General features: G+C 41.0%; 3 protein-coding genes across 3 annotated transcripts in view; 2 read left to right on the forward strand and 1 right to left on the reverse strand.

The window, feature by feature from the left end:
* The window catches only part of nudcd1 (NudC domain containing 1), a 28,205-nt gene extending 18,051 nt beyond the window's left edge, over window positions 1-10,154 (reverse strand). Inside the window, exons 1-5 of the mRNA XM_022757348.1 lie at window positions 9,969-10,154; window positions 8,538-8,692; window positions 5,930-6,115; window positions 3,616-3,799; window positions 1,907-2,095 (exon numbers count right to left, since the gene is read on the reverse strand). Coding sequence (XP_022613069.1) covers window positions 1,907-2,095; window positions 3,616-3,799; window positions 5,930-6,115; window positions 8,538-8,692; window positions 9,969-10,083 — 829 coding nt within the window. The 5' untranslated portion in view covers window positions 10,084-10,154. The remainder of the gene's footprint in view (window positions 1-1,906; window positions 2,096-3,615; window positions 3,800-5,929; window positions 6,116-8,537; window positions 8,693-9,968) is intronic.
* A 243-nt stretch (window positions 10,155-10,397) lies between these two features.
* On the forward strand, window positions 10,398-14,018 carry LOC111230582 (transcription and mRNA export factor ENY2-2-like). Its single transcript, XM_022757365.1, has 5 exons — window positions 10,398-10,476; window positions 10,585-10,655; window positions 10,760-10,830; window positions 10,930-11,004; window positions 13,436-14,018. Exons 2-5 carry the CDS (start codon window positions 10,588-10,590, stop codon window positions 13,510-13,512), a joined length of 291 nt encoding a protein of 96 aa, XP_022613086.1. The 5' UTR covers window positions 10,398-10,476; window positions 10,585-10,587; the 3' UTR covers window positions 13,513-14,018.
* Window positions 14,019-22,901: 8,883 nt separating this feature from the next.
* pkhd1l1 (PKHD1 like 1) overlaps window positions 22,902-23,517 on the forward strand; it is a 43,200-nt gene continuing 42,584 nt past the window's right edge. Inside the window, exon 1 of the mRNA XM_022757279.1 lies at window positions 22,902-23,001. Coding sequence (XP_022613000.1) covers window positions 22,902-23,001 — 100 coding nt within the window. The remainder of the gene's footprint in view (window positions 23,002-23,517) is intronic.

Consider the following 23,517-nt stretch of genomic DNA (forward strand, 5'->3'; position numbering starts at 1 on the left):
GAGGAGAGGAGAGTAGAGAGGAGAGGAGAGAGGAGAGGAGAGAGGAGAGGAGAGAGGAGAGGAGAGGAGAGAGGAGAGGATAGAGGATAGAGGAGAGAGGAGAGAGGAGAGAGGAGAGAGAGGCTCATCATGCTCTCTCTCCATCTACAAAGTCCATGTCACCTCCATCTCTCCTGCCTCCTCTGTCATCACCTACAGACCTCTCTGAAGACTCCTCCTCTTCCTCCTCCTCCTCCTCCTCCTCTTCAACATCTAATCCAGTCTTTCCTCCAAAATGAGTAAAGCAGAACACTGACAAAAGGAACGGCTAAAAAGCTGCCATTACTCTGCCTGCACACGCACGCACACACACACACACACACACACACACACACACACACACACACACACACACACACACACACACACACACACACACACACACACACACACACACCTCTAGGTGTTTTCTCTTCTATCTTTTGAAAACAGAAGTTCTTCTTCTGTTTGTTTGAGGAGAGAAGAAGCAGAGAGGATTGTGGATGTGAACAGCTGCTTTAGTCACTGAGGCATGGAAACATCCAGGTACATGCCGGCCTGGCTGCACCTGTCAGCACCTGTCAGCACCTGTAATTAACAGCTCACTCATTAACACGGTTTATCTTGTGAGCTTTAAAGACGGAGCCAGGCTAGCTGTTTACAGTCTTTATGCTAAGCTAACCTTCTTCTGACTTTACCTTAATATTTACCATACAGACACGATGGAACTATTCCTTTAATCGATTAGAAATAAATTATTGGCAGTTTTATGAATTAGTTATTTAACAACACATTTTTTGTTTCACTCTCCAAAAACTTTTTTAAAATTTTTTCTTACTGTTGTTAAAATGATGAGTTTGGGCTCCGGTGACCTGTGACGGGCATTTGTCTTTATTTCTTACATTTTTACTAAATCAAGCCAATAGTCAAATATATAATAAAAGCTTAAACGGGTTATATTCATTAATCCCAGATCTAAATGACGCCCTCAGAAAACCAAACACACACTTTGATCCCGTGAGGGAAGAGCCAGACACTGTTTGTCTGTGCAGGAATAAATGGCCTGGAAACGAATCAGTGTAAACAGACACAGATCACCGTATAATATATATTCTGATGACCACTCAGGCGTTTCCATGACGATAACCCAGCCAGTCCACCCCTAGCTCCTCCAGGTAATGAGCCAAACAAGTGAATGTTGCTCGACGGAGAACTTGATAGAAATGATCTAATAATCAGTGTTTTTGTAATAAAACTGGTGCGAATGGAAACGTGTCACATTAAAGCAGCTGCTTGTGGCGACAAACACAGTGATTTGGTTTCTACAGAGATTTTCAGCCTCTGGCTCAAACACTGTCGTCAGCCTTGTTAACAGCAGCAGCTGTTTTCAATGAAAACACATTAATAAACCCAATAAACAACCAACCCAACACACACAAAGTCAGAGCCAGTAGCTGCTGAAAGAGCTGCAGCATTTAGCAGCTAAAGGTCCAGGTGTTCTTCTGCGGCGTCAGTGGAGAGTGAATATCAGACTTTGAATTGAAGGATAATGTTGTCATGGCTGCTGGATGTATAAATCAATAGTGTTTGCTAACACAGTACCCATAAAGTCAAAACACGTCAGGACTGTGTTTTTTAAAACTGCGGTCGTGATCCTCTCGCCTCATTTCACAGAACAGTATAACTGCAGCTTTAAAATGACTTATCTCCTACAATAATAAAACTGAGCTTCAGGGAAAATCATTCGCTGGGACTTTTATCTGCTCGTCACAGATGGTTTCCAACAGAGAAAATAAAATGACAACAGTGTTTTTAAAGTGTAAATATGTGGTGGAGTCGTGTTGTCTTTAACCACAGTAATACGTTTCCAGCTCCACCTGTGACCCACCTGTCTTCTCCTCCTCCATGGGCTCCGGCTCGGGCTGCTCCACAGGACGACCGTCCACGTGCGTGAAGACAAACGGTTTCTCCGAGGCCACCATCAGCCCCCTCCCCCGCGGCTCCACCGCCGCGTAGTGAGGCACCGACTTCCCCCTGAGGACCCTCCTCTTCCTCACCTCGTAGCTCTTCTCCTGACCTGCGTGCGGGAACAACGGGATGCAGTGATGGAGGTGTAAAGTCATCTCGTCTCCTATTAAACTCCGACACAGGAAAAGAGGAAGTATAACAACATCGACACGTCTCAGGACGGAGTCGAGCTCAGGTCGCTTCCATCAGGGCGAAGCTTTCACCTGCGATCATGACGACATCCAGACTTTCATTCTTTTCTCTTATCAGTTATTAGATCTGTGAACTAAATGTTTCTGCTGTGAAAATGAGGTTTAGGAAAGGAGGAACTCCAAGAGGGAAGATAAAAGTTTCCTCATCTGAGTTTTGTTTCCACAGATTCACATTCATCTTTTCTCTTACACATTTAATTTTGTCAGTTTTTATTTTGTGTTATCATTTAATTATTTGTTCATTTGTTAATTTATTGAGTTTTTTATTCGTTTCTTTTTCAGCTGTTTATCTTGGATAATGTTTAAATCACAGGACAATCCTTACACCTTTATATCATCTGTTTTATATCTGTGAATGTACATTAGTATCATTTTATACTGTTTTTATACTTTAAACTGTGTGTATAACTTTCTTTGGCTCAATAACAAATATCTGATAAAAAAGAGAAAAACAAACGCATCATGTGCAAAAAATATTTTCACTGAAAAGAACAAAAATGAAGATGATGTGATTTGTGTCACGTTCCTTTACATCAGCAGAAGGTGATTTGTAGAACGGGGCGTCTCGGTAGCATCACACTTATGGCGCTAACAATGCTAATGCTAACAACGCACATCAATGTGACACATTTTACCTTCATCAATAAAACTGCAGCTCCTGAGGATCAGGATATTGCACTCGGCCGTATTGAGATTTTCATTATGTTCAGATTGATGCAGCTCCAGTTAATTACAAATGTTCTTTATTAACAGTTTATGATGATGCATTCCTTGATAAAAATCACAGAATAGAGATTTTTCTGTTACAGATATTGACTCAATTGTATTTTAAGAAAGAATATTGACCTATATTATTGATATTGATCCTCTGCATTAAACCACACTGTATGACAGAACTGGTTTTAGAGGCTCAGGTCCATCCGAACCCTCCCGACTGACACGTCTGTCAAACACTGAGACGGATGAAGCTTCAGCTCTCAGATATTAAAGTGCTGCTTCTTTACATCCAGATGACTGAGGAAGAGACTCTCAAAAGGCTGCGGCTGCTTTATTCTCTGGAGGATCTGATCTTTGAATCATTAGTCAGGGTGAATTTCTTTCTCAGCTCAAGCCAAGAACTTTAATGAAAATTCTTCCTGCCAGCGTTTGTGCACTAATCTCATCTGAGAAATGATAATTAAACTTCATTAAAGGCAGATTATGACTAGTAGTGTTTAATTAAACAGGATTTCTATCTACTGGATGTGATTCTGTAAAAATGTACAAAGAGAGAAATAATGACTCAGACCTAATTATGTAAGACACACTCGTCTTATATTATTTCATGCTCAATTAGCAGAATCATGATCAATGATGTCAAAGTCAATGAACCACCCACCATGTCCTGCAGTGTTGGCGACTGTGATCCACTCCAGAGACACAGAGTACCCGCTTCCTTTGGTTTCCTGCGGGTCCTTCTGGATGCGGAGCAGCAGAACCTCCATGTTGTGAACTCCGGCCTGGACGTGTGAGACGCTGTGGAGGACGGTGAACGGCTCCCCCGTGTCTTCGCTGAACAGCGGCTACAGGAAGAGAAGCAACGAACTGTCATTTCAAAAATATATATGTTTATTGATTTAAAAAAAATAAATAAAAAAAACGTTTTGATTACATCAAAGCAACAAACATTAACAACAGAAACAAAAACAACTAGAACCAGCTCCTCGTGGTCGTATCCCTCCGCCACTCAGACTAGTTCCAGGTCACATCCTGTTTATCCAGAGTCAGAGAGAATATGAACCATGTGTATGAAATTGTGTCATAATCTCTGTGCTAAAAAGTGTTTTCTAAGGTCACCATGACCTTGACCTTTGATCACCAAAGTCTAATCAGTTCATCCTGGAGTCCTGGTGAATGTTTGTGCAAAATCTGAAGAAGTTCCTTCCAGGTTTTTCTGAGATATCGTGTCAACGAGACGGACGGACAACCTGAAAACAATATGGCTGCCGCTCTGACTGTCGCCGTGCGGAGGAATAACAATAAAACTTTGAAGGGAATCTGACGGGAAAAGACCAGAGCTGCTTCTCCTCATATATGTATTTAATAACTGTGGTAATTGTTTTGATGTCACCTCACTTTACTGAAAACTACACGACTGGAGGTCACTGCCTGACCCCAGGCCTTTACTCTTCATCACAGATTCCACTGTTAACAGATCCCGACTGTGAACAGGATGAAGAGCACAAAGACTTCACCCTCACTTCCACAGACCACTTACTGACGGCTTTCTAAACACACACTCTGGTTCTCAGGCTTGAATTTGAGTAACAGTTAAAAACGTCTCAGTGTGTGTGAAGAATAACTGGGTGTTTTTATGAGGAAAGAATTCACAGGCTCCATCTACGTTTCTGAGCAGGACTCACGGCCGGTTAGCTTGGTTAATGTAGCGGGTGGTTACAGGATAAGAAAGAGAAGACGACAGTTAAGAGTTAATCATCTACAGCACTCGCTCCTCATTGGTTCCTACTGAGGACTCAAATATACTGTATATTATATTTTAAAAAGACTCATAAATAAAGTTTATTAATCTAAATACTCACTTATTTCCTAAAACAATATTCACTCACATAGGAATAAAGTGCGTTTATTCGGGACTATTTTTTCCAGTGGATTAACACGTTTGTAGTTTCTGGTTCAACCAAACTCCACTGTTTGTACAACCCTGCGCACATTGTTTACTGAGATATTGTGTTTTATTTTTCTTCTATGTAGATTGAGCTGTTTTTTATTCTTAGTTATTCGTTGAGATTATTTTTCAAATCAGCTGCTATAACTGTAATTTACCAATTTGGGATCAATGAAGTACGTCTACCTAGCGACCTAGCTACCTAGCTACCTAGCTATCTCTCTATCTAGCTAGTTATCTGCTGAGGATTTTAGGCAGCAGGACGATGTATGTGGGACAGATTAAAATGAACTACAGCACCCATGTTCAGTTTAGTGAAGGAACATGTTGCTCGGTGCAACGCTGAAGTGTTTTTGGGCAAAAATGAAGCTGCATGACACAGAGGAACAAGCTACTTATTAATGGCATCAATTCATTCTGGGTTTTAGTGTTTTCATTGGACGGTTAGAAAAAAAAGACTTTTCCTAATCTTCACCGTCTGCTACAAACAACTCTGTCACAGTCACAATCACTGAGCTCTCTTTAATCACTGACTCTGCTCCTCCGGGGCTTTGACTTTGTCATCAATGACTCAGAGATTACATCACCAGCCGCTGAGGTGTCGGCTTTGTGCACCCAGTTTCTGGACATTGAACACACCTCCAGTCTGATGCTAACATCAGTCACAAGCACCTGAGCGATACCTGTCTGTGTCCGGCCGATAAAGCAGAAGACAAAGCAGCAGAGAGAGAAATGTTTCCTCTTCATGATACAGCACAGGATTTCTGCTCAGCTGCTTTCCTCTATGTCAAAGTGTTTGTGTCAGTTTTAAACAACACTCATTTGTGGAGATGAGAGGGATGTGATCAGAGCAAAGCAGGAAGCCCAGTCAGTGTTGCTGCATTAACCATTCAGTCACCAATAGAGGTCAATAAAAGGTCATGAATGAGTCCCGACCCTTTGACCTCCACAGTGACTTCTAGATTATATTGTAATGTCTGAATTATGGAAAACTCACACAGTTATTTGATCATGTTGCTCTACGTACCTCCCACTTCGTATGAGAGCTGTCTCCCCTCTTGCCCGTGCGGAGGAGGTGGAGTCGGCCGGTGCCGTCAGAGAGAGCGGCCCAGGTGGCGGAGGTGAGGCTGAGGGAGGCACAGAGACGATCCTCACACCGGCTGGAGTCAGCGCTGATACGGAAAACCTCTCTTGGCTTCCCGAGGGCGGTGTCCTGGATTCACAACATAACAGACACATCAGTTGGTCGGTCGGTCGGTCGGTCGGTCGTTCAGTCGGTCGGTCGGTCGGTCGGTCGGTCGGTCGTTCGGTCAGTGTCCATGTAAAACAACTGCAGCCGTTTCTACGAGGATTTAAACCAGAGTGAGTTTGATTCAAGGAGACTGGGTGGAGTGAATTTGAATGTTGGTGGATGTGGATGAAACTGATAATTACTTGCCCTGTTATTTATTTGGTCTATGAAATGTCAAAATATAGTGAAAAAATACCCATTACAACATCTTAAACAAAAAAGCAGCAAAGAGAAAAATCTCCAAAAGAAACTCGATCAATGAGTCAGTTATCAAAACAGATGCAGACAAGTTTTCTGTTGTTTCGGAACTAGTGGTGAGGAAAAGCATAGGAATGGTGCAACATGGATTTTGTTTCAACAGTGTTTTGTGAGGTCACCACGCCCGTGACCTTTGACCTTTGACTCCCAAAATCTAATCAGTTAGTCCTGGAGTCCAGGGGAATGTTTGTACCAAATTTGAAGAAGTTCTGTCAAGGTGTTACTGAGATATCGTGTCCATAAGAAAGAGACGGACGGAGAACGTGAAAAAACAAAATGGCTGCCGCTCTGACTGTCGAAGATTAGAGAATAATATGAAATGTGTCTGTTACTGCTACCAACCAATCAAATTACTTTTATTCTCTAAACAGTCCAGTCATGACTCACAAGGACTCAGACACGCTTAACGAGAGACGGTTTTGAACCACAGAAGAAGAGAAAGGTCACTGCACCATAAACCAATAAGAAAACTCTGATCAACATCTGAAATCACAGGTGGCGGGACATGTGACTCGGCCGTGATTCACAACTCGGAGCCTCGTTAGTAACGGACAGATCCGTCGCACATGAGCGTCAATTACTCACTGCTTGGAAGTAACAGTGTTTGAAAAGGACTGTGCAGCAGCTGCCCTGCTGTTGCCATGGCGCTCAACACTGTGTATTATATCACCACCTAATGTAGGGTGCACCTTTGAGATCATTTTCTCCACCATCCGTGTCCGTTAATGTCCCGAACGAGAGCGTGATCCGCCTCTGCACAAAGCGCCGCGCGACCCCTCCTGCAAACGTACACAAAAGGTCCCGCCGCCCGATAATTATCATGTGATGATTGTAATTAGGATTTGAGCAACACATTTCCATAAAGAGTCACTTAATGATGCAACTGAAAGCCAGATATTCTTCCTCACAGGATGACAGTGTGATGACCATCATTCAGGCCGGTTTGGACATAAAAATCACTGATGTTGCTCCAATTACCTCTAATCACGGTCAATGATATCTGAGACATAAAAGAAGTCTCAGCTGAAAAGGTCACGGTGCTGATTTTACTCCTCGTCTCAGCATCTTGGTCCTGGACCAGGATCTTGAGTTAATTATCTAAATCACACCTGTGATTAACCACAGACACACAAGGACTCATCCAAAACTTTATCGTCCAACGGACAAAAGAAAGTCAAATGAAGTTGTTTTTCCCCTAAAACTGCCTCTGACTGAACGTCTCCCTGAAAGAACAGAGTGATGGGAAGAGCCACGTTGACACTGCAGCTTTTAAAATGTGAAGTTTGTGGAATTTTTGCAGATGAAATTCAGTTTCTCTTGACATCACCTGCCGGAAAAGCATCGTGGGCCGACGCTGCTGTTACACAAGTGTTTGATCGCCACCTGCTGGTGAGTCAGATGCACTGACGGCAACTTATACCTCAATCAGATACTTCTAATACAAAAACAGATGCTTTCAAACTCTGCTAAGTCCCATCTGCACCTTTGTTTAGGACATTTAAACTTCTGTCAATTTATTCTGCAAATCATCTTCTAACTCGTGTGATAATGTTTAAATTCAATAAATTTCATAATTCTTCTATTATCGTCTGACATTCACTCTTATTTACTGAGGCGCTCAAAGGATTTTCATTTACCTTATTGTCAAACTTCTAATCATCATTTTTAAATCAGGTTTAGAAGTTCCTCGTCTCTGATTTCACTCAGCTCAACTGCAAATTGTCGTCTTCTTTAATAACTTTTAAAAATATGAAGTGTTCAGCCTTCTGTCTTGATTTATTATTATTATCATTATCATTATCATTATTATTATTATATCTGCGTGCGCTGTAATGTCTTACTGTTCCTTCTGTCCAAATAAACTGAACTAAACTAAAGTCCACCAATAATTCCACTGTCACAACATCAGCATCACAACTGTTTTATTTGACATGAACAATAAATACACATGAATTTGCCTCACAGACTTTGGTGGAAGGATATGTTGAACTAACTAACAGTAAATAGACCCACATGCTGCTGCTGCACATAGATGTAAACAGCAACAAGGACTTCTCAGAAAAACCAGGAGGATTTAAAATCTTACCAGAGTGACGGAGAGGCTGAGAACTCGTCCTTTGCAGTCCACAAATAAAACACTATCTTCATACCAAGGGTCTAAGTGCAGGTAGTTGTACATGCCAAAAGCACGCATATGTTCCAGGGTGTACTGAGTGTCCTTCAGCTTCACTTCCTCCACAGCTGTGGGACAGATGATAAAGCAAAAGGTGAGACATGAAAATGAAAATATTTAGAGTTTTCACTGAGCAGGAGTTAAACCTATGATTACTGCAACAGCTTTTATATGTAATAAAGATGCACCAAAATATTTTTCTATGTCACTTAATATGTTATACAAGCAGTAAAATAATAGTCTTGCTTTATTAAGCCACTTAAATCAGCTTGATATACATCTGACAAGATTACGAGATGTATTTGTTAATGTGTAGTGGCCAACATGAATGGGAAAACATGGATGTTATCATCTGCTTCATGAACACACCAGCGTTTCCCTCGTTTTTGTGGCTTTTTCTTTGTCATATGTTCTATTCTTCTTTTACCTTTATTTTCATCTTGTTTATATTTTTATCAAATGTCAATTTGACTGAGATTTTTTTCTCTGTACTCTTTCACTTTGCTTTCTTTGTTTGTGTGTTTTATGAAAGGCACTTTGTAATCCTCATGGAGGCATTAGAGACGAGCAAGAGACAGCGGACATATGTGCAATAAGTCGTCGTTCCTGCCGAGTGCATCTAAGATATCGAACACATTATGACTCTTTTATAAACTAAATCTTGCAGCCAGCTCCTCGTTGTTATGTAAAATAATCTAATTTTAAGACTGACTTTAAATCTTTGTATTCGTGTTGTATTTTTAAAGCCGAAGACAATTTTACACACACAAGTTCACACTAACATCACTGTTATTACGATAATCAGCAGTGAATTGAATATGGCTCCAACTGTTATTGTTTGTCAATTATTCTGCAGATTATTTTCTGAATTACTCAGTTCCTTTATAAAACGTAAGAAAGTATTTTTTTTAAAAACCCATATACTTTCCCACAGCATAAAGTGAAGCCCTCAAAGATATTCAGATACCAGTCATGTATGACAAAGAAGAACATCAAATCAAAGCAGGAGCCAGAAATTATTTGGTATTTTGTCTTAAAAACACAATAAAAATAATTATTCCATCTTCACAATACTAACCGATTGTCTTTGCACAGACTAACCGATTAATCGACTAATCATTGCAGTTCACTTTCTTACTGACCCCTTCAGGTAAACGTGGAGGACCTTAACCCACATTTTGAACCACTGGGTTCCAGCTAATGTTAATTAGCATGACCACAGGACGTTTTAAATTATTACCAAACTGTAAAAAAAAAAAATGAAGATGTTACATGGCATAAGTGATAGCTGGTATCAATGCTAGGCTAGCACACATGCTAACTGCACTCTTAAGTTTCTCTCACCAGCGTCCAGCTCTACGTTGTAGGTTGGGATGGCGTCCAGAGATAACCGGTAACTTTCGAAGCTCGGGTCCAGCAGGTCTCTGTTGACCTTCAGGGAATAGTTAGACGCCGCCATGTTTTGATTAATGTGACCGGCTTGTTTACAAGTTGGTGACAATCCTGTACAACAAGATGATGATGGTGAAGAAGTCAGTATCACACACGTTTCCTGTTTTGTCGAACACGGCGCCATTTTTAGAGCGGACAAGGCGGGCCCGGGTGCTCATGGGAAGGTGAGTTCTCGATGTATTTTCTCTTAAATTCGTTCTTATTTTCGTGTTTAAAAACCAGACGCCGTCTCTTGAGGATGAACTGTGTCATTAAACCGGACTTTTTCACGGTGACGTAACGTGTGACGAATTTACCGCCAAAAAAGCGGAACCCTTAAACCGTTCCGCCGCGAACGTTTCAGACGGTACGCTTTAGTGAAGGGACGGTGTGCTCCCCAGCTGATCCATCCCGACAAAAGGTAGCGTCTACCTGATTGCTAGCTGAATTAAACCATATTTCACATATTTATCACATTTAGTTGCATCCAAACTGACAGATTTACTGTTTTTATTTGATTCCCCGACAGATCATGAGCAAAGACTCCCAGATGAGGGCTGCAATAAACCAGAAGCTGATAGAAATGGGGGAGCGGGAGAGGTAAGCGAGTCTTTCTCTGCAGTGTTTTCGGTTGTGAGTGGTTTAGAGACTGTGCAGTGTCTTTACACGTATTTACAAAATGTCAACTAAATGTGTGGCGGCAGGTTGAAAGAGTTGCTCAGGGCGAAGCTGGTGGAGTGTGGCTGGAAGGATCAGCTTAAAGCACACTGCAAAGGTACTGCATGTAATTGTTTGTTTGTGTGTGTGTGTGTGCGTGCGCTAGTGTGTGTTCCTATGAAACTGGACCTCTAAACTCATGAACTCTTGTGTCCAGATGTGATCAGAGAAAAGGGCCTGGAGCACGTCACAGTGGAGGACCTCGTCACAGAAGTCACACCTAAAGGCAGAGGTACCGTTCATGTGTTCATGAGCAAACGGGGGGGGGGGGATAAATACTGTGACAGTACACTAATACAATAAGGGTGAATCTGCACAGTCACACTTTGTTTAAACCCACAGTGCTTTGTTTTCAACTGTGGTGAAGACGTCAGAGCTTCTAAATGTGAGAATTTTACATGTGAATAAAATAATGCAAGAGACATAAAGAACAGGATTAAATGAGATAATATATCATAAGCTTTATTGATCCAATTTAGAGAAATTCAAGTGATGAGTCATTTAAAAATATACACTCACCAAGCACTTCATTGGGAACACCTGTACACCTGCTTATTCGTGCAGTTATCCAATCGGCCAATCACATGGCAGCAGTGCAACATAAAATCCTGCAGATACAGTCAGAAGCTTCAGTGATCTCAGTGAATTTGTGTGCCATGATTGTTGGTGTCAGATGAGCTGGTTCTGGATCTCCTGGGGTACACACACACACACACACACACACACACACACACACACACACAGAGTGTGAGGGATAAAAAGCGTCCGGTGAGCAGCAGCTGTGTGTTGGTGAGAGAGGTCAGAGGAGAATGGACAGACCAGGTGGAGCTGATTGAAAGGCTACAGTCACTCAGAGTGAACAACACGTCAAACCTACAACAGCAGGAGACCATGTGAGGTTCCACTTCCTGTCACCAAGACCACAAACCTGAGGCTGCAGTGGACACAGACTCACCAACACTGCACAGTTGAAGACCTGGTCTTCTGGATCTGGATCTGGATCTGGATCTGGATGGTAGGGTCAGAGTTTGGCATCTGCAGCATGACCATGGACCCGTCCGGCCTTGTGTCAACAGTCCAGGTTGGTGGGGGTGCGATGGTGTGGGGAATGTTTGGCACACGTTTGACCCACAGTTCACCGTCGTCTAATGGCTCCCTCCAGCAGGATAATGCTCCATAAAAAACCACAACGCTAAAGTCTCAAACTGAAACACCTGAATTATCCGGTGGCACAGGAGATTTGCAGAACATCATCATCATCATCATCATCATCATCACCTGTGTAGTCAGTGCCACGGAGAACTGAGGCTGTTCTCAGAGCAAAGCATTAGTATGGTGTTCCTAATAAAGTGCCCGCTGAGTGTACATTATGAGCATTGATTATGTACAGAATGAAGTATTGAAAAACAAATACGAACCCTACTGAATGAAATAGTCTCCATACAAATATTTGCTGTGAAACCGTAAGAAACATGGAGTCTTTGCTGAGAATATCTCAGCCATCATCACATGATGCAGCTTCAAGGAAGAGCTGGAACAAGCTGATACAGTTTATATCTAATAACACGAGACAGACTTCAACACTTAGAGCTTCTGGAAAAGAAAAGAGAAATCTGGATTTTAAGACGTTAAAACATTTAACACTGACATGTTTTGAGTTCAATTAAAAAGCTTTTGGAAATATTTGCTCCTCTTAGTTTGAGGCTGCAGATGAGCGAACAGCGGACCCGTTTACACAGGAGGGAAGTTCCTGACCAGGAGAGCAGAATACATTCTGAAAGTTGATTTGCAATAATAAAAAAAAAAAAATGAAATAATGTGCAGCACAGCAGTCGGTGTGTTTCTAAGTGAAAGAGAACAAAAGCCTAAACTCTTGTAAAATAAAGCTCCACTGAGACAAATGCTGCTCAGCTCCATAAACAGCAACTTGTGTTTTTACACTAAAAACGACTTTAGATGAAAGGTGCAGTTTTTGCTTTAGAAGTTTGAATCCAGATTCTAATCTCTGTTTCTACGCCGTCATGCTTTAGACTGAAAGGTGTTAGTGGTATTATTAGTAATATGTGTTGACAGTGTGTGTGTATGGAGTCATAGGAGCGCCATGAAAAAGAATAAGTCTGTAAAAGAATAAGAAAATAAGTGTGGAAATATTAACAGGAATAAATAAAACAACAGAAATGCTTTTACCTATTGTTTTTGCTTTTACCATTCTAGCAAAAGCAAAATCATTTGGTAAAAGCAAAAGCTATATAGTACAAGCATTTTCTAAATTGTTTTATTTATTTCTCTTTATATTTCCACATTTATTTTTTTATTCTTTTACAGATATATTCTTTCTTGTGGCGCTCCTGTGACTCCGTATTTGTGTTGCAGTTTGTATCAGTGAAATGTGATGCAGTTCAACAGCAGCACAAACATCATGAAGTTCATATTCACTGGAGGCTGTTGTATGAGACGTAACGTTGTTCTCAGTAAATCCTGAGACTGAGAGTCAGTGATGATAGAAACGATATTAGAAACAGGACAGGGCAGTGTAATCCAGCAGAATGTCACAGATACTTTATTTATTCCAGGACTGTTGTTTCTGATTGTGTCACACAGACCTTTCTGTTTCACACGGACAGCTCTTCTTCTCTTTGTTAATGTGCGTCTCCTCTCTGCAGCGCTCGTCCCAGACAGTGTGAAGAAAGAGCTGCTGCAGAGAATCAGAGCGTTTCTAGCTCAACACGCCACCTTGTGAACCAGAGGAGTCACGTCTTAGGCATTTTTTTAACTCACTGTAAATCCACAACTCAAACCATCAGACTGATGTTTGTTCTCATTGTTCTCATTGCTGAAGTGTTATTTTTATTTTGTATTGTGTGTTTTTCATATTGATTTTAGTTTGTTATGCAGCAGTTTTGGAAGAAAAAAAATAAAGTCATGCCTATTTTGGTCACTGGGGGGCGCTGCTGCCTTTTGTCTCTTAATTGTTGCTGAAAACCTGTTTGACCTGTTTGATTGATTTCTGTGTTCCAAGCAGAAAAATGCAGCTGGATCTGCGTTTCTGCTTTTTTCTCACGAATGAGTGCGATGATGATTTGTGCTAAAAATAATCTGTGGCTGGAATGACAGAAATGTCTTTGTCTCCTCGTGTTTGAGGCTGTTTCGTTGTTCAGGATGTTGCATAAGAAGACAAAGACATTTTTTGAGTCGTAGTTTTTTGTTCATCTCACATAATACAGTAAATATAAACAGTATAGACAGAAAAACAGAATCTTTTAATCCCCTTTTTTATTCATTTTTTAATCTTTTTTTAAATTGTCTTTATCTTTTTTAATCGTCTTTTTTCTTTTTTTCTTTTTTAAGCGATTTACACATTTTTTACAAATGTTCTCTTTGCATTGTTCCATGATTTAACAACAATAGAAACACATCTCCCTTTAATCCCTGTCATCTTGGTGAACAGTGAACTGACAGACTCCTCTCTGATCATTTTTGTCTCCTGTGTTGTAAAATCTTTTGGACACAGTCTGAGAGAGGCTTTGATTTCCCTCCGAATATCATTTGCATTATTTTATAATAATATAGTAAATCATTAAATTTCAGAGCATGAGGATTCAGAGACAGTGGGTTTGTATGATCACAGTAACCGGCCTTGTTAATAATATGGCTCGTTTTTAGTGAGACTGGAATTTATACGTGTTTTACTTCAGATGAGCTTAATAAGTGCGTTCTGTCTCACTGATCAATCATGCATATGTTAAAATGATTTTAAGAATATATTTCTATATCGCGTGAGCGGGGAAGTGTTTGTGATTCTAAAGCTGACAATCAACAGTTTCTAGTTTTCACCTTCAAATATCATCCAGTGCATGCTTTTATTTTCTTAAAGGAAAAGTTGTTTCCTGTTCAGACACTTGTGACCTCACAGTGCAGCAGCAGCTCTGCAGGAACGTGTTTTCTATGTTACAGTTGAGAGGAAGTTGATGAAGTCAGTGTGTGAACCTGCTGGACGACGTGTGTGTGTGTGTGTGTGTGTGTGTGTGTGCGTGTGCATGTGTGTGTGCATGTGTGCTGAACTGAATGCCAATAAAAAAACATGTAACTTGATGATATGAAGCAGATTTCTACGACACTGAAGTTTTAACAGTAGATCTTTAGTTTCTCAAGAGTTCTGTCGCTCACAGCCGCACCACCTTCATCACTCCTCCTCCTCCTCCTCCTCCTCCTCCTCCTCCTGCATGAAGCAGTAAGACAGGTGAAGGTGTGTATCTGCTGTTACTGGAGAATAATGTAAAAACTAACCAGCCTGAAACTTCAAAGTTCAGTTTGATTCCTTTGCTTTTTTTTTAAATCTAGTATTTCTACATAAAGAAATTGTTGATATTAACAATAGAAAATATTTTAAGGAAATATGTATTTATGTATTTATTATAGGTATTATAGGTTATAGATTAAATAGGAGATTAAGATGAGAGATTGAAGCCAGCACCTCTGAATCTCATTAACATGTCGGATCTTGTTTGTTTGAACTGACAGTGTTAAAATGCGACTCGCTGCTCTCGGCCGGCAAGTTTTATTTATACTTCCTTTGATGAGGAAGTCACATTGAGATGGAGATCTCGTTTACAGGTGAGACCTGAGAACAGGAAATGAAATAAATAAATATATAGCAGAGATACCAAGAAATAGTCCAGCGCATAAAACCACAACTCGTTTTGACACTTATGTTGCTGAGCTTTAGCAGGAGCCAGGCTAGCTGTTTCCAGTCTTTATGCTAAGCTAAGCTAACCAGCTGCTGACTGTAGCTTCATCTTTATCCTACAGGCACAAGAGTGGAATCAAATCATTATTGATGATGATAATTATCGTTTTTATTGGTCAATGATTTAAGTTTTTACAACTGGCACTATGCTATTGATAGATATTAGTTTAATGTTTAGATTTGTTTTACGTCGTGGTACAATGTGACATGTTTGTCCACTAAAAGGCTGAAAAACAACATAATAGTATTATATAATATTCTATAATGACAATAATGTTCTTTGGAATAACACAATAGATGAAATGAAAAGAGCCTCCGAGTAAAAACCCTGAATAAACAAAGTTCACGTTCATCAATCTTCACATGACAGTTTTATACTCAACACTGACCTCTTAATTCCCTCTGTGTCGTAATAAAGGATCTGTGCTGAGTTACTGTCTGTCTGTCCCTCTGTCTGTCCCTCTGTCTGTCTGTCCCTCCGTCTGTCTCTTTGTCTGTCTGTCCCTCTGTCTGTCTGTCTGTCTGTCTGTCTGTCTGTCCCTCTGTCTGTCTGTCCCTCTGTCTGTCTCTGTCCCTCTGTCTGTGTCTGTCTGTCTCTCTGTCTGTCCCTCTGTCTGTCTGTCTGTCTGTCTGTGTCTGTCTCTCTCTCTGTCTGTGTCTTTGTCTGTCTCAGTCTGTTCTGTGATAGTTGCTCATGTTGTTTGATGATGTGTTTCGTCTTTTGTGGTCAAACTGCAGGACTTGATCATTTGTAGCTTGCCTCATGCCTCTTGCCTCTTGCCTCTTGCCTCATGCCTCTTGCCTCTTGCCTCATGCCTCTTGCCTCATGCCTCTTGCCTCTTGCCTCATGCCTCTTGCCTCTTGCCTCTTGCCTCATGCCTCTTGCCTCATGCCTCTTGCCTCTTGCCTCATGCCTCTTGCAGCTTGCCTCATGCCTCTTGCCTCTTGCCTCATGCCTCATGCCTCTTGCCTCTTGCAGCTTGTAGCTGCTCTGCTCCTGATCCCTCAGTACAGTTTGTCCTTATTGCATTATTGATTTCGATTTTAATTTCTTATTTTGTGAACAAAAAGTTTTAATTTCTCCACGCCAGCGTCAGTCAGAGAAGCAGCCATTTTGTTTTCAGATGGTCTGTACATACGTATGTCCATCTGTCTCTGTCTCTGTCTCTGTCTCTGTCTCGTGGACACAATATATATTGTAATGAATTCTTCAAATTTGGCAGAAACTTTCACTAGGACTCAACGGTGAACTGATTATATTTTGGGGGTCAAAGGTCAAAGTCACGGTGACCTCAGAAAACATTCTTTAGCCATCACTCAGTGTCACACATGCTTCATATTTCACATGACTCTGGTTAAACAGGATGTGGCCTGGAACTAGTCTGAGTGGCGGAGGGATACGACCACGAGGAGGTGACTCTAGTTTTTTTTTAATGTTGGTTGTTTAGTTTTCTTTAATATGAAGAATAAAAAACTTTAAAAACTAAATCAGCTGCTTTCTCTCTCGTCATCTCGTCTTAAAGGACAGATTGACAGAACTACATTTACCCTGTTACTGTAAAGGCTTGTTGAGCTCTGCTGGTGTTCTCCTGGATGTTACGTAAGAAAACAAAGCGTTTCTTTGGGTGATGGGGAGCGTGTCTATGTTCCCACAGCCCGATATTCCCCTGTTATACCCTTTCAGAACGCTTTTCATCCACGTTCCACGGCGTCTTCACATTTATCCACCTCAGCGATCGTTTTTGTTAAGCATCGTTTTCAGTTTCAGAATTCACCGTTCTAATGTGGACGGAAGGGCTAACCGGATAAATATTACCCGGGTTAGTGTGGACATGGGCTTATGGGAACATATAAGACTGTGGGAAAATAGGGCCTAATTTTCAAAACATTCTTAGAAATGTGGGAACATAGGGCTGACCCCGGGTGATGAACTTCTCCTGCCCAGAGGCTCCTGAAAGAACCTGCTGTGACGTGATGTGAGTGAATGGGTTGTAAACGCTGACGCTGTAAAGCTACAGGCGAAACCTGACCTGGTTTATAAGAAGATCAAATTATTTCTTTATTATTCCATATAGATTATTACCTGTTTTTTCTACTATGACATGTCAAAATATCTGCAGTGAGAAAAACCTACTATAGTGGCAGCTGAAATGGATTTAACCTTTGTACTGTTTCTTTGTTTCCAGCCTTGAAAAGAAAAATGCGTTTTTATTCACGAGCTCAGAAGGCAAAGGTGGTTTGGTAAATTTACTGCATTTAAAAAAAAAGACTTCTTTGTCTTCCTCCTTCATAACTGATGAAGTCTCACATAAACCTCTCAATCAGTCAGATTTAACACAGCGAAGAAAGAACAGAGAGCTGTGTTCGTTGATCTAAAATCTCACACAGCTGCAAGAGCGGTTAAAGACTTAGACTTCATCCCTTTTATTAACATTGTGTCGAAGTTTAATGTTTGTGTAGCGACTTCAGGAAGACGGAGAAGCTGAGGTCAGCCTGAGGTCAGCCTGAGGTCAGCCTGAGGTCGGGCCTGAGGTCGGTCTGAGGTCGGCCTGAGGTCGGCCTGAGGTTGGTCTGAGGTCGGGCCTGAGGTCGGGCCTGAGGTCGGGCCTGAGGTCGGGCCTGAGGTCGGGTCTGAGGTTGGTCTGAGGTCGGGCCTGAGGTTGGTCTGAGGTCGGGCCTGAGGTCAGCCTGAGGTCAGCCTGAGGTCAACCTGAGGTCAGCCTGAGGTCGGGCCTGAGGTCGGGCCTGAGGTCGGGCCTGAGGTCGGGCCTGAGGTTGGTCTGAGGTCGGGCCTGAGGTCAGCCTGAGGTCAGCCTGAGGTCGGCCTGAGGTCGGCCTGAGGTCGGGCCTGAGGTCGGGCCTGAGGTCGGGCCTGAGGTTGGTCTGAGGTCGGGCCTGAGGTCAGGCCTGAGGTCGGGCCTGAGGTCGGCCTGAGGTCGGCCTGAGGTTGGTCTGAGGTCGGGCCTGGTTTCAATTGTATGACACGCTACCAAAGAAAAGGATTCGCTGTCAGTCCAAAATACGTGCAAAACAAAAAACCTTTATTGACTAAAGATGAACTTATTATACCATGTGCAAACTTAACAACAAACAAAATAACCACAACGAACAAAAAATATAACGACCCCCCCTTTACTTCCCCACACAGGTGAACAGGAACTTAAATCACCAACACAACACCCAAATTATAACCCTCAAAATCCAGTTGGGGTGGCACCTCTGACTCTCCATACAGCAGCTCAAATCACAGCAGTCTCTAGAAATAAATCTCTGGATATTTTTGTCGTTAGACAGGAAATGATGTCACTCCTCCTGGTGCCCTGTGGCGTTGTATGAAATGTGTGACTCACTGTGATGATTAACACTGAGGTTACAGTAACAGTCTGATCTCTGTCTGTTCATGTCTTCACTGTGGACTAATAATACACTGACGCCTGCTGTGGTACAGGAGGTCAAACACGCCTCATCTTTGATTTGGTGTGTTCGCTGCTTGTTGCTAAATGTTGTGTTGTAATGACATGAACACGGCTGTAAACATCCCCACACTGCAGAGTGTCCTAACTCAGTTCACTGACCTGACAGCACTTTGTTTCTGAGGCTTGTGATGGAAATGTGAAAATGAAAAGTTGACAAAATGACCAAGTTTGTCTTTGTATATTTTAATAAGAGCTCTGCAAAGGATCAGTGCACAGTCACAGCAGAGTGTCAGTGCAGACTGATGTCGAACAAAGAAAGTACATGAACTTTAGGAAGAGGGAAGAAGGAGGCAGGTTCAGGAAGTGTGTGTGAACAATTCTGAGGACGTCTTCACAGTCTTCACGTCAAAAAGAAGCAGCTGCGTGTTCAAGGACAAGGACTCCTTAGTTTGTACCAGACAGGACCAGATAAGGAGTGTGCATGTGAGGACAGATTTTTATATCACAGCTCCTCATAGTTCTGTGTCTGAGGGAAAACACATCTGAAATCACATCTGATAATATAATACACTGGTAAAAAAAATCATAAAAAAACGGTCAAATGACTGGCAGCAACAGCTGCCAAACAAAAATGGTAAAATTAAAGTAAAATATCCTAATTCAAATAAAGTGTAAAAATAATACATTTACGGAAAGTTTTATTAATATTTCTACAGAGAAAAACTGTTATTTTACAGATTTTTCCTAAATTATTATGATCAAACACCTTCAATAAAGTGAATCCACTAAAGTTTCTGCAGAGAAACTTTTTCCTAATAATAAAATTAAGTGTCAATCAATGAAATATTAACACAAGCTTAATATTGTAAAGTAAACCTTTTGTTTTGGAAGACAAAGTAAAAAATACTGTGTAAAACAGATTAAAATCATCTCAAACTTCAACTTGCAGTATTTGTGTCAACATTGAATCTTTAAGTGTAAAGTAATGTTAAAACCTGTAGAAGCTCAATCTAAATACAATATTTACTGATTCAGATTCAGATCAATTTTCTTACATTTCTCATAAAATATAATAAACTGAAGAAATGCTAATTAGACTGTTAAGTCTCTGTATGTAGTCTTTCAACTAAAGTGGGGTTGGAAACTTAATTACAAATAACAAACACACCACTATTGACTTTATAACACTTTTATTTAATATATTCAGATGTAAATTTACAATATCAACCAATTATTCACAAATAGTTCTTCAGAGCCCCGGGATGATCTGAAGAACTAAAACTGGCATTTCTCCATTGGTCTATCTTGCCTGTTAAGGTTCCTATAATGAGGAGGTGATGATGTCACCTCTGAAAGAGGGGGGGCTGTGGAGCTGAGGGGGGGTGGTCTGTTGTTTTTAGCTTCAGTTTGATCTTGTTTTCCACAGTATTCTCCATATAGTTCTGACAACATATGACAATATATGTCAGAATCCCAACTATACAGTGAATTAATAAGTCAAATCACAACATACCACAAAGGTCAGTGAATCTTTACCAGAAGTGACGGTGCAACGGAGCAGATGAAGAAAAATCCTCCTTCAATGTGTTACAGCTACAGTGGAGTCCAGAAGTCATGTGACTGTATGTCTGACATGGGGCAGAGAGTGTAATACGACAGTGAGGGTGTAGGGAACAAGGAAGAGCACAGCTGATCAGACTGAACAATGTTATGGCCACAAGAGTTACATTAAAAAATACTATATCATCATATAAGACACTGTGTCTGTGTTTGGGAAGAGAAGATCTTCATGTGTGGACACTGCAGGTGGAGGTGGTGCAGGGCCTCCATCATTGCTAAACATAAAATACAGTTGTGAATGAAGGTACAGGTGAACTTCACTGTCACAAGACAAGTTTGCATCATAAAGAGGTGAATCAATCTGAAGTTTGAATGTTTGATGTGATGAAAAAAAGTTCAGGAATTACAAAGTTTGAATGTAGAAGTCACATAAATGTAAAACTAATCAGATTCACCCTGAAATTACAGAGAAAATCTTTAAATTGTTCATATGGACATTAACCTTTATAATAACAAGCTACATTTTAATTACAGATAATTAATGTCATTTTACAGACTCTTGTACACAATTAAAAAAAACAGAAAATTACTGTTAGAAAACTTAGTTATTTTCCATAAAATTTGAATTTTCTTTTACAGTGTACAGATGTTAAATAAATACACATAAATACTGCAGTTGCTGATTTGTGGGTTTTCTTTTTCTTGTGTGGATCACGTCTGTAGCCAATCATCTCTGTTGATCACTATACGTACCATCACTACTTATTAAGTTTGGAAAAAACAAAACTGCCCACAACCAAAAATCTATTTCTCTTGTATTCGTATTTCAAAAATCAGTCTCTTCTTTTAAAAGAAAATATTATGTGTCCTTACGTCACCACGCCTCCACCAATTATAGCCAATAATATCAGGCGAAGGGGCGTAACGTGGTCGTGAAGCGGGCGTGGCCGTGAAGGGGGCGTGGTCGTGAAGAGGGTGTGGCCGTGAAGAGGGCGTGGCTATGGAGCCAACAGCAACAAAAAGTACTGAGACAACCCAGCGTGACAGGTGTGCTACTGCTAGCTATACCGCAAGCTAGCTTTTCTCTCCTCTATCATGTACAAAAATAATGTAAATGAACGTCGTGTCCAAGTTTTATTACATGAATAGTTCAGTTTAGATGTTTTACTTTTAGGGAGGAGGAACATGGGGTGAGTGTCTGGTTCTGGAGATATGATCAGTGTGACAAGATGCTCCGGTCTCCACGACACTTCCACTGTGCAGGTGTGGGATTAAATATCAGGCACAATTGGCTTTATAATGGAATGTGATTTTGGCTTTATAATGGAATGTGATATACACTGTGGCTGGGAAAAATAAATAATCACTAAGCGGCTTCACAAAGGAAGGACTAATATTTATTCAGGGTTGGATTTCATCTTGACGTTCAGGTTTCATGTTGAGCCAAACAACTTTTTAATAAAGGCCCAGCTCATATTTGCTTTCCAGTAACTGATCTGTTCTAATGTTCTAATGTTTTATTTTCAGCCACTCCACAAATTCACTGTCAGGCTTTTTATAGTTCTTCCTCTTCCTCTTCTTCTTCTTCTTCTTCTTCTTCTTCTCCTTCTCTGCCATCACTCCGCCCTCTCCCTCTCCCCCAGTCTGACTCCGGATGGTTTGATTTCATCAACAGACTCAGGCTGAGGTTTGATGTCGACAGGCTCCTCCCACTTCCAGGTGAGAGGCGGAGCTCAGCTGCTTTATAAAGAGTTAGTGCGCCTTTCTTTGAACCGACAGTGTCTCTCTACCTCTATCTCTCTCTCTCTCTCTCTCTCTCTGAACACCTCATCCATCCAGCAGGTAAAGACGTTTTCTAACTGACAGGTGAGTTTTTATTCATTTTAAAATCACAATATGAATCAATATTTCTGGTGACTCCTATTGATTGTTCTGCATTCAATAACAACATGGCTGTGACGTAGGGAGTTGTGTCTAACCTACTTTATTAATCTAATAATTCCTCACTGTATTTAAATTTTCAGACATTTTCCTTTTCTTTTAATGTTTAATTTTTCCATCACACACGTGGTTTCATGTAAAGTCCTTCAGAAACATCGTTTTGTTTAAAGTTGCCTGTTTGGTGTCACCTGGTTCCCCCTCAGCTGCACCTGGACGCAGACCGCAGGTGAGGCAGCAGGGACTCTGGGAAATCTCCGGGATGGAGCCCGCGCTGAAGCCGGCGGCTCTTCTCCTCGCGCTCTGCTGCTGCTGCTGCTGCAGTGAGTCTCTGTCAGAAACACGTTTCATTCATAATCTCTGTTGGCTTTTAACCTGCTTTCTTCACGTCTAGTTTCCTGACCAATCAGCAGCCAGCTGCTCAGAGGGGAAACCAATATATATATTACATATTATAATATATGTATAATGTGTTGTTTCTATATTGCAGCCGCTCAGCGCATTAACTACGTGTCTCCACATCGAGGAAGCATCAATGGCGCAACTCGACTCACCATCTCAGGAAACGGTGAGAAAAGCTGCTGATGGTCGTTTGATCCAAAGTTATGAAGCTTAAAACTCATATTTAAAAATAACTGTAAATGTTATTTATTAAATCAATTTAAACAGATTATGACGCATAAAACAATTCAATATGTTTCAGTAGCTGCACGTGCGGATTATTTGTTTCTATCAATATCTTGGTGATAACACATGTGGTTTAAATGTTGTTAGAGTCTGTCGCTGTCCAATCAAAGGTTCATATTCTTGTGAGATCATGTGACTCACATCTGGAGCTAGAAGGCCAATAAGCAGGCCGCTAACATCAGGGTCATTTTAGGCTTTTATTCTACATTCATCTACTATTTGATTCATATATTGTGCTGTTTTTATGAAGCTAAGACTTAGATCAACACATTTCAACTCATCCGCGTCAGTAAAGGTTAGTTTTCACGTTTACACAGTGATACACACCTGTGATTTACACAGGTCTCTCTTTGACTCTTTGGCCTTTATAGTTCTACAGGGGATTATTATGGGGTGT

The sequence above is a fragment of the Seriola dumerili genome, unplaced genomic scaffold, assembly GCF_002260705.1.
Source record: "Seriola dumerili isolate Sdu_G_001 unplaced genomic scaffold, Sdu_1.0 BDQW01000273.1, whole genome shotgun sequence".
Lineage (NCBI taxonomy): Eukaryota > Metazoa > Chordata > Actinopteri > Carangiformes > Carangidae > Seriola > Seriola dumerili.

Bases quoted from the DNA above. Each gene is read 5' to 3' on its own strand.
- LOC111230582 (XM_022757365.1), top strand. From the start codon at position 10,588: ATGAGCAAAGACTCCCAGATGAGGGCTGCAATAAACCAGAAGCTGATA. The intron at 10,656-10,759 runs GTAAGCGAGTCT...GTGTGGCGGCAG, and splicing joins GAAATGGGGGAGCGGGAGAG to GTTGAAAGAGTTGCTCAGGG. The intron at 11,005-13,435 runs GTACCGTTCATG...TCCTCTCTGCAG, and splicing joins AGTCACACCTAAAGGCAGAG to CGCTCGTCCCAGACAGTGTG.